General features: G+C 42.0%; 1 protein-coding gene across 4 annotated transcripts in view; it reads right to left on the bottom strand.

Moving 5' to 3' along the window:
- Ctps2 (CTP synthase 2) overlaps positions 1 to 11,636 on the bottom strand; it is a 126,951-nt gene that overhangs the window by 50,430 nt on the left and 64,885 nt on the right. For all 4 annotated transcript variants that reach the window (XM_029534469.1, XM_021187565.2, XM_029534470.1 and 1 more), the window contains exon 14: positions 1,336 to 1,432. In XM_029534469.1, coding sequence (XP_029390329.1) covers positions 1,336 to 1,432 — 97 coding nt within the window. The remainder of the gene's footprint in view (positions 1 to 1,335; positions 1,433 to 11,636) is intronic.

The raw sequence follows: 11,636 nt of genomic DNA, 5'->3' as shown, positions 1-11,636 counted from the left end.
TTTTTTTTTGGTTGGTTGGTTGGTTGGTTTGGTTTCTGGGGTTTTTTGTTTTGGGTTTTTTGTTTTGTTTTGTTTTGATTTGATTTGATTTGATTTGATTTGATTTGATTTGATTTTTGTCACCTAGGCAATTACATGAACAAAGCTTCAAAGTTTCAAAAATTTTGAAACAACTGAAAGACAAAGAGGCAGTAACAGACTCGGCTGGGTCCTTCACTGTTGATGTTGCCTGTTCAACGGCCTCAGCATCTACCTGTTCATCTAGACCTGGATCAGCTCCTCACCCACTTCCTGCTTTGTTTTCGGCTCTGCACCCACTTCAACCTTTTCAACTCTCAGCTGAATTCTGCTGCTTCGCTCCCAAATCTGACTCCAGCTGTTTTACCAGTCGCTCACTCCTGGGACCAGTCTGGTTTGTTATGTTATCTTGTCTATACAGACTTTCTCAGCCTACTCTGAAACCTCTTCAATTTTGCCATGGCTTCTTCAACTTGTATTCCTTCTGTAACCCATATATAAGTAGGGAGCGATACAAATATATTTACTGTATGTAATGGGATATGAGACTTAATACCAGTCATTAAGATTGGCATAAAGGGACTCAGCAGTTAAGAGCACTTGTTGCCCTTGCAGAGGACCCAGTGGATTCTAACACCCATATCAGGCAGTCTTCAACCACCTGTAACTTCAGCTCCAAAGGAACTGACTCCTTTCTGGAGGCTTCGTGCACTCACACATACACATACACAGTCATGTACACATAATTTAAAATAAAATAAATCTTAAAAGGACAAATCTGGAATAAAGAACTTGTATTCACTTCAGCCAAGCATAGGTAAATATTATGAAGGACTTCTGTCATTGAAACTGCTAAACTTCATTATTCAATAAATGCTAACATTGTGGAAAGGTCCAAATATGTTCATATATGTTTCTGACATAACATTGACTCAAACGAACAGAAAGGAAACAGTGAAATGGGGAGCCATTTTTAACATTGTTCCATGAACTCAAAAAAAAAAAACAATTTGAATTTGTGTTTGTACTCCTGGGAGAACTTTTGCAGGTACAGGACACAGTATGGCACCCGTTGTCATCTGATCCCTAGGACGCTATTCAGTGGGTTATTTTGTGCATAGCCAATACTCTAGAAAATGAACTTGAATGGGGAAGAGATCAAATGCCTCAAGTGACAGGCAGCAAGAAGAGGTGGCTGGGTGAGAGACACAGCTGCTGGAAAGAGTAGGATTGTGCATGCTCTAAGAGGGATGGTCCTGGCACAGCCATATGAACCACCCCAATGTCCTATAAAAATAAAAACTCTGGAAAACTTACTCAGTATGGAGTTTTCAGTTGTGAAAACAGTTCGCCTTAACCCCAGTCTCATTGTTCCTCCCAAATCGCCAGGGTTGTGTTCAGGCATGTCAATTACCTGTAACAAAATAAGTTGAAGTTTACCATCTTGCAAGGACATAATTTCTCGAATTTCCAGCTTTCATTTTAGAGAAATACTTCTTGGAAAAAGATTCCTTGAGTACTGTGTCTGGTCAGTTCTCCCTGTGTTCTGGAAGAAAAGCAGCCACCATACTGTCCTTCTCAAACTGTATAAACCCCATATTGCTGGGTCTCATATTTCACTCCAATCACTTACAAAACAATTCATTAGGGAACGGAGTATGTACCTTGGTTGGTAGAATTCTTGTTTAGCATGCATGAAGCCCTGGGTTTGATCCCTAGAATTCCATAAACAGGGAATGGTGGTATACACCTGTCATCCCAGCACTCAGGAGGCAGAGGCAGGAGAATCTCTGTGAGTTCTGGTCTACAAAGTGAGACCCAGGACAGCTAGGGCTACATACTAACATACTAAAAAAATGAAGGAAGAAAGAGAGAAGGAGGGAAAAAGGGAGGGAGGACAGAGGGAGGGAAGGAAGGAAGGAGATGTGTGAGGAAGAGAGGTAAAAATGAAAAGAAAAAGGAAGAAAGATTGCTGATACAGTTCCCCTAGTAGAGTACTGGCCCGGGAAGTATAAAGCTTGATTTCCAGTACCTCATAAACCAAACATGGTAGTTAAACACCTACAGTCCAACTCCAGCACTAGGGAGAAAGAAGCAGGAGGGTCAGAAGTCCAAGGCCAGATCCTTGGACTACATAAGGAGTTCTAAGCCATCCTGGGGTACATGAGACCCTATCTCAGAAAGAAACGACAAAACAAACAAACAAACAAAAACCAGGAAACAAAACAAAGAGAGGAGACCTTGAGAGAACTCAGCAGGTTAAAGTGCCTTCCATGCAGGCATGAGGACTTAAGATCCTTCCTAATACTCAGTAACAGTCAGATGTTGCAGCACACACATACATATGTGTAACCCGAGGTCTCACGGCCAACTAGCTTATGTGAGTCAATTACCTCCAAGTTCACTGAGTAACCCCATCTCAAAAAAATTGAGAGAACCATTGAGAAAGACACCAGCCATTACCAACCTATGACATGCTGCACGCACATGTGCACATACCTACATGAACACATGCATACACATGCATAACTGTCTGTCTGTCTGTCTACCTATCTCTCTCTCCCTTCTAGTTTTGTACTGTCTGTGAGTCAAAAACCTAGCAAGTCTGCTGATGTCTCCTTCTTCTTCATAGGCGATCTGTCAAGTCCCACTGACTATCCCCTCCAGACCACCTTGTCCTAGATGAAACTCTTGTAAACTCGGGGATCTCTGCTTGGCTGTCCACGTCACGGAGCCACAGCCTCTGTCTGTGGCCCTGCGGAGGACTTTGCCTCCTCACTGGCCTTCTCTCAGCTGTCTGCCACATGCCTCTGTGTGAGTAGAGCAGTTGTAGCTTTTCCTTATCAGTGTCTGAGTGAGTGAGTGAGTGAGTGAGTGAGTGAGTGAGTGAGTGAGTGAGTGAGTGAGTAAATCCCAAGAAAATAATTTCAGATCTGTCTTCTGAGTCACACCACTTAAACTCAGAAAGAAGATGCTTATGAATAGCTTCTGCTCTCATTAACCTGATAATTCCCTTTCCTCCCTTCTATTTACAATGAATGATTCAGCGTTTTATGTCATGGGGTTTGGGGAAATTGGTTTGCCTTTGGGGGGTTGATTTTTGGTTTTTTGGGTTGGGGGTGAGACAGGGTCTTACTATATAGTTCTGGCTGTCCTGGAACTCACTACGTAGAATGGGCTAGATTGAGCTCACAGTCATCGGGCCTACCTGTGCCTCCTGAATGCTGGTATTAAAGGCCTGTTCGAGCACACTCAGCCGTGTTGGGTGTTTAAGTTGTTAGGTCAGAGTGCAGCTGGGTAAGTCAACCTATTCTAATAGATTGCTCAGGTTTCTCATAGACGATCCCTTACACACACACACACACACACACACAAGCACAGTGTCACATACAGCTCTAAAGGAGACACCTGGAATTTCTTTTTTTTTTTTTGTATACGTATTTTTTTTCATAGTTAACCAATCAGATTTATATATCAATAAATTCTCAATATACAAGATGCCAATACAGTAATTTCAGAACCAATTGATAATGATAAAAGCTGCCCATCTAGATTAGACAAATGATCCCAATATTCTAACCTTTATGATATCATAACAACCTGTGGCTGGTCATAGCCACATTGATTCACATCCGCCGCCATCTTCCTTTTTTTCCTCTACCCTGAGATGCTCCCTGTCTCTGCAACTCTTAGCACTGCCTCCCTCTTCCCTGTCCAATCACAGGCTCCCCGCTGACCTATTGTAATTGGACAGGGAAAATCCTACAACATATCACCCTTTCTTTTTTTTCCCAATTTTTATTAGGTATTTACTTCATTTACATTTTAAATGCTATACCCTCCCACCCCCCCNCCCCCCCGCTCCCCTACCCATGCACTCCCACTTCTTGGCCCTAGCATTCCCCTGTACCGGAGCGTATAAAGTTTGCAAGACCAAGGGGCCTCTCTTCCCAATGATGGCTGAGGGGAAGGACTGGGGCAAACTGGATTATACCTCTAACGGGAAGGAGTGCTTGATTCTGAATTGCCCTTAACTCTTAGCATGTCTCCCTCTCTTCTTTGGCTGGTTAATGGGGGTTAGATTAGTGTCCAGTTTAGGAAGGCAAACTTCTTCTAAATTGCCTGGCCCTTTGTGGATTTTCTAGGAAAAGACGGGTAAGTTCACAAGAACTGCCACAGACTCCAAAAAAGTTCTATGTATACTCCAAGCCTCAGTTTCCATTTAAGTTCCACTCAAGTTCCAACTACAGTGATAAACTCCTCTGGTTTCTTGTCAGAGGTACTTTATGATTCTTCAGGCAGTTCACCCTAATTTATCCAACTTCAATTTATCTTTGAAGGTAAATTGCTTCAGCTATCAGTGACTATGGTAATCAAGGAATATATTGCTCTGAACTATTGAGAAGAGAGTAAAATTAACCAGTTAAGAACAAGACGGGGCAGTGCTAGAGAGACAGCTCCTCAATGAAGAGCATGGCTGCTCTTGTAGAGGATCCAGGTTCTGTTCCTAACACCCACATGGTGGCTCACAGACATCCTTGCTTCCAGTTCCAGGAGATCCTATGGCTTCTTCTTCCTTCTGACATGCATGTGGTACAGATACATACATGCAGGCAAAACAATCAATCAGACATATGAAATATAAATAAATATTTTTTTAGAAAAGGGTCAGGTGCAGTGGCACACATTCTTTTTTAAAAAGAAGGAAAGAAAGAGAATTTTAAAAAGGGGGAGAGGAAGCCTACATAATAAGGCTATCTCTAATTTTCTTTTAAAAATTAAGAAAGAGGAAAGTTTAAAGGTAGGTAGATAGATAGATAGAACTTAACTAAGATAGATAGAAGTTAACTAACTTGCCTTTATGTTCATCATTGGGCATGAAATTTGAAAGTACCTCCAGACCCAAAAAAATCATTTTCAAAACTGAAGTGTAAGAGTGAGGATGGAGAGGAAGCAACGACACTGGCCACCTAAGACTATTAAGTATTCCTCCCACACCAAAGGAAATTTGAAAATTCTTGAAAGGGCGATGTGATAGCAACGATCTAGAAAACTGAAGCTAGAGACCAGGAGAAGGGAGTAGAGTTGAAGGTGTCAAAGAAAGGGCTGAAGATTGCTGACTTTTTCATTATGTGCAGTAGAGCACTCAATGAATTAATTAACTAGTTAATTAAAAATAAAAAGAAACAAAAATGTGCTAGCTAGAAGAGACTGGGAGGAGAAACATGGGAAGGGTCTAGTGGTGGTTAGAAGGATTTGGGTTGGATATGACCAACATGCGTTGCATACATACATGCATGTTTGAAACTGTCAAAGAATTCTTTTCCTTCTTTTTTGCTTTTCGTTTGTTGGTTTGGTTTGGTTTGGTTTGGTTTGGTTTGGTTTGGTTTGGTTTGGTTTGGCTTGGGGGGGGGTTGGTTTGGAGCTTGTTTTGTTTTTCGAGACAGGGTTTCTCTGTGTAGCTCTGGCTGTCCTAGAACTCACTCTGTAGACCAGGCTGGCCTCGAACTCAGAGATTTGCCTGCCTCTGCCTCTTGAATAGCAAAAAAGCATGCACCACCACTGCCAGCCCACAGAATAAACTTTAAAAAACACTCTAAAGAAGTGCTAGCTAACAGAGGAGTCAGTGGAGAAGAAAGATGTTGAAGATGAAAGAGCAAAGGATAGCCGGGCAGTGGTGGCGCACGCCTTTAATCCCAGCACTTGAGAGGCAGAGGCAGGCAGATTCCTGAGTTCAATGCCAGCCTGGTCTACAGAGTAAGTTCTAAGACAGCCATGGCTACACAGAGAAAATCTGTCTCATAAAAAAAAAAAAGAAGAAAGAAAGAAAGAAAGAAAGAAAGAAAGAAAGAAAGAAAGAAAGAAAGAAAGAAAGAAAGAAAGAAAGAAAGAGTGAGTAAAGGAACCAAGTACCAAGTCTAAATAACACCCAGAGCAGCAGGGAAAGAAGAAAAGTACAAAGAGAGGCTGCAAGGAGTCACTAGGGAGGAAGGGATCAGGAGAGACCTCTCTGGGCCTGGTTCAGAAGGCCTCATTCAGAGACACACAAAATGATGTCAGCTGGCAGCAAGCATGCAGGAGCCACTATAGAAGCAGAAGGCTAGGGAAATGTGGACACAGTGACTTAGTCCTCAGACAACATGACAAGCTCTAAAGCTGGTAGCTGGGGCCCTAAGATGTAGTTCAGTTGGTAAAGCACTTGCCTAGCATACAGGATTCCCTGGGTTTGAGCCTCAGCACCACATAAAATGGGACATGGCTGTACTACTCAGCAAGTTCAAGACTCACCAGAGCTACATGAGACCCTGTCTCAAAAAAAAAAAAAAAAAGATAAAATGGTGAGGGTGACAAAAGGGGGTAGAGGAGGGAGATGGCTAGTGATGATGGCCACTCCAGTTATACAAGCAACCTAATTGGGTAACAAACAGAACCAAAAAGCCTAAGACACGCAAGAGGAACATGGTTTGAGAGCATGCTAATTTTATTACTGTCAAGTGGTTAGTAAGCCTTAAGCGCCTTTATATTTATCCCCAACATTTCCAAAATACTACAGTTTTTGCATCTGAAAGGAAAAGGCTTCCTCCTTTGCAAAAACCATTGTTACAGAGCTGTGATCTGATCCCCACATTCTGACCTTTCTTGGAACAGAGCCATACAGGCTACAAAAAAAATTTTTTTTTAAAAAAAAAAGATCAATAAATTATAAAGCTTTTGGAAATGTAAAAGCACTGCACAAGGATAAATATGGCACTCATTAACCTTGACTAAAGTATTCTGCAACCTCGATAAAAGTGTAATGAGTTCAAGTCCTTCAGTGTCCCAGGAAACCTGAAACCAAGTGTATGGAGGTCTGAGTCTCTTATCAATGATGAAATTCCTTAATGGCAGGGTTTATGGAGCCTACCTAACTGCATCTTGGGAACTAGTTTCGTGTCTGAATATTTCACTTGGAGAAAACAGGAACACCTACACCCCCCCCCAGAAGACCCTTCCCACCCCCCTCGTCCGCTTCTTTTAAAGTTACATTTATTTATAGTGTGGTTTTGTGTGGGGGTGCTTGTGTGCCACAGCATGTGTGTGAAGGTCAGAGAACGACTTTCAGCAGTTGGTTCTCTCCTTCCACCACATAACGACCAGGGAAAGAACTCAGGTGATCAGGCTTGGCAGCAAGCACCTTGATCTTGCTGAGCCATTTCGTCAGTCCTTCTTTTTTGTTGTTGTTTTCCTTTTTCCAGGACTAGAGTGTCACACACAGTAGGCAAACACTCTGCCTCTGAGCTACATCCCCAGCCCTACTTCTCATGATTTTCCCAGACTTGCTTGTGTGTTCCTCAAGTGTTCTGTACAAAGCTTCCCCAATCTGTTCTTGTCCTACTGACCACTGGGTTTTGGGGAGGGAGACGGTCTCTTTATTTTTTAAGCCGTACAATGAGTTGGATTCTTTATCAGTCATCTTGAAGACATGCATGTAAATGTGAACCAGCTCTACATCATAGTATGTTACCTAACACTGACTTGCTACTTGCTCCAGCAACTTCTGTCACTGCAAATCCAAACAGAACCCTCCCAAGTGGCCCTCAGGTCTCACACCATGCATGACCCCTAGCTAGCTGGACACTCCTGATGGTTCAAACCTGTACTTTCTACCTAAGCTACTTCAAGTCCAGGCTCCTCCACTCCTCAGTCCCTCACCACACTGCCATACACAGAGCACTTCTTCATTCCATTCCTAAAGAGACCTGCTCCCTACCTCAGCACAACCCCCCATCATTCAGGGGCATCCTCCAATTGCCCTATAATCAATACATTCTCCTCACCAGATAAATCACCTATATATTGTTAATTCGTTTCCCATACCTCTCCAAGGATGTCCACATTCTAGTTGTTAGAACCTCTGACCTTTCGTGACCTAAGAATTTACAAATGTGCTTACGTTAAAGTTCCTGGGGATGAGGGAGTCAGGGCTTTCTTGCTGCGTCACCACAGAAGCCGGAGAGAAGAGAGTCAGGATGAACTCCTCATTTCTCAGGAATTCACCCTGTCACGGACGGTTATTCTGGGTTCTGAGTGTGAACCCACATAATCATGTGGGACCCTGACCGAGGAAGGAAGGACAAAATCGGAGACAAAATCTGGAAAAGCAGACATTACAGACAGACTGGAAGACGTTAAGCTCCTGGCTTTCAGGATGGAGGGTGTATCCATGAACAAGCAGCCTCTAGACGGCAAATAAATAAATAAATAGGCAGTCTTTCCTGTAACTTCAGAAGGAACACAGTCTGACGACCCACTTTAAACTTTTGACCTACAAGACCAAAAGGGAGTAAGTGTGTGATGTTTCCAGGTACTACCAAAGAACTTATTAAAGCAGCAACAGGAATCCAGTACTGTCCTGTTTGTACATCGATAGACCAAAGGGAACACTCTATTTCATAGTGTTGTTACAATGATTTCAGGAGGCAGTAGAAGTTGAGTGCCCATAGTTTAAAAAGAAAGCAAGACAAAAGCCCTGATTCAGCACTGGCTCCCATGCAGAGGCCTCTGGGAACTCATAACCGAAGACTAGCGCAAGCAGTAGATGTACACCCCGGGCAAAGTGAAAAAGAAAGTCGAAGTAGAAAGGAAAGCTGGAAGTAGAAAAGAAAAGGAACTCTGATGGCCCGGGAGGACAGGCACCAAGTAAAAGTCAAGTAAGGGAGACAAGTATGCTGTCAATTTTAGGGACAACTAACATTATCCTTTTAAAGAACTTCCTTAGAAAGGATGAGTTCAGGGTCTTTTAAATCTCAAAGTCAAAGATAACATACTATAGCCTTTTTTGTTTGTTTGTTTTTGAGACAGGGTTTCTCTGTATAGCCCTGGTTGTCCTGGAACTCACTTTGTAGACCAGGCTGGCCTTGAACTCAGAACTCCACCTGCCTCTGCCTCCCAAGTGCTGGGATTAAAGGCATGCACCACCACCGCCCAGCATACTATAGCATTTTGCACCCACTTTGTTTTGTGGGGACTTGGTTATGAGTAATACTAACACAATTAGAAATTAAAAAAAAAAAACATTTTAAAGACAAGGTTTCATGTGGTCCAGGTTGGCCTCAAACTTCTTATATGTAGCAGAGGAAGACCTTAAACTTTGATTCCCCTTCCTCCACCTCCCAAGTGCCAGGACTGCAGGTGTGCACCACCATGTCAAGTTTATGGGGTGCTGGGGATAAGACTCAGGGCTTCATGAATGTTAAGCAAGCACTCTGCCAACTGAACTACATACCACGCAAAAGGAACTTTTTTTTTCCTTCATGCATTCCATGTTATTGATTTTGAGCAGAAAACATGGACACAGAAGGCACAGATGCCCAGAGCACTTGGTCTTCCTGAGGGAGGAAAAAACTGAAGTCCGTCCAAAGATCAAGCCTCTCAGTTTTTCCATTACCAATCTTGGACCTGTCATTCTTTCCCATTCTGTCATTTCAAAACACACTCTTTTGAACACACCCTGCATTTATGGCATGTTTCCATACCCTGTTAGTTAATGTTTCATGGGACTATTAGTGGATTTCGTGTTTCAAACTGCCGGGTTACCCTTGTGCTTTTGAGTGCAAAGATAAAGAGAACAATAAGCCGCGAGAGATAACCACTAGGAGACAAACATGCAAAAGAATGAGGAGAATCAAGGGATGTTTTTCAAGTTCCGTTGGCACTTGCTACAAGCCTGAGTTCTGACAGGCAGCACTGGGCCACTTCAAGCAGAAATCTTCCCTTGAAATGAGCAATGTGGGGCCTAAATGACGGCTGGCCTATACTATTTTAACACTGATCCTTTGAATGTGTATATTATGCATTTTTATATTTTTATATAACATATGTGGTACATGATATGATTTGAGAATGTTACATAAGACATATCATATATTCTCATATTTGGATTAAATACAGTTTTAAATTACTTTTCAATATAGGCACACAAAAAATATGATACCAACTCTCCTCGGTTTTAGCTCCAAAATGATCATTTAAGAAAAGAGATAGTTTAAGGTGATATTTCCACAACTGAGGAGATTGAAATATAGGCTATGGTAACAGATGGAGGTTATATAGAAAAAAGTTCTTGTCCTTAGGAATCAAAGGAGATATTTGCAGGGAAACCAGTGAAATTCCACAACGTAGTCTCAAATGATTGACAAAGAGGAAAGTCAAGGTGGAAATGTTCCCAGGTAAAGGCTCTAATCAAACTGTGCCCTTATGTGTTAGTCTTGTCACTTCACTTTAGATGTAAAACAAAACAGAAAACCTTAAAGATGGTAAAAATAAGGCCATCAATCTGGATGATGAAGATTCGAGGACCAGGAAGGAGTCCAAAGGTAGCCTGGAAAACACTGTGACTTGGGCTAAACAAAAAGATTCCATCTCAAAAACCAACAGCAACCCAAAAAAAGATATTGGAGGAAAGACTATGATTAGTCACAAAAACTCACTTCCTCCCAGGAGACTAGAACTTACATGTAAAACAAAGAAACAAACCAACCAAAATACTGGACAATTTCTAAAACCCTTTTTTAAAACATTGCACAAATCAGAGTCCTATTGTGTAAAATCATCAACTAAAACCAATGCCTGTTAGACATGGTGGCACACAGCTGTAATCCCAGCACTGCTGACGTAGAGGCAGAGGGATCAGGAATTCAGAGTCATTCTTGGCCAGACTGGGCTATATGAGAGACCCGGTCTGTAAAAAAAAATAAATATAGAGTTTGGAGATATAAATCAGGACATAAGAGCACTTCTTTACATATGTGCAAAGATCTGAGTTTGGATCCCAACGCGAATGTCAGTCCTGACTGTGTAGGTGCCTGTGAGACCAGCACTATGAGGGAGGGGAGCAGATAGGTGGTTTTTCGGGCTTTCTGGCCACCAACCAAGTTCAGGTTCCATTCAAGACCCTATCTCAAGGGAATAAGGTAGAAGACTGATACTCCAGGACACCTGACATCCTATAGATCTGTACACACATGTATACACATGTAGATACCACACACACACACACACACACACACACACACTAGACAGACCTACCTGCCTACTGACAGACTGACCTACAGTGCCAGTAACAGATAGGTTAATACAGAAGTCTGTACTCAAGTCAGATAAATTACAATAAAACAGCTAAAACCTATGGAATAATAAATGCTCAGGATTGACCAGAAACATGTAAGCAACACCACAGCATTTCATATTTGTTCTCCGATGTAAATAAGGTCCTAAAATTTTAGACGTGAAAAACATCTGGGCAAAGAACAGCCCAATATTCCAACCCTGAATTTGTAGGTAATATACTGTAGGTTAGAGAAAATTCTAAGTATCCAAGTGTTTAAAAGCCATTAACAGACTTCTGAAATCAATCTGGAACCCCTACCTGTGAGTTCTAATCAGCATTAGAGTAATGTCCTCTAGAAATGTCCTACTTAGTTCATGGACAGAACTCTATCCAGGAAAAAAAATCATCTCTACTTTCAAATCCTGGCTATTACTATGTTCATAGCAGCCTTATTTATAATAGCCAGAAGCTGGAAAGAACCCAGATGTCCCTCAATAGAGGAATGGATACAGAAACTGTGGTACATTTA

The sequence above is a fragment of the Mus pahari genome, chromosome X (assembly GCF_900095145.1).
Source record: "Mus pahari chromosome X, PAHARI_EIJ_v1.1, whole genome shotgun sequence".
Lineage (NCBI taxonomy): Eukaryota > Metazoa > Chordata > Mammalia > Rodentia > Muridae > Mus > Mus pahari.
Note: the sequence above shows the minus strand (reverse complement) of the source record. Positions and strands in the feature narration are given on the sequence as shown.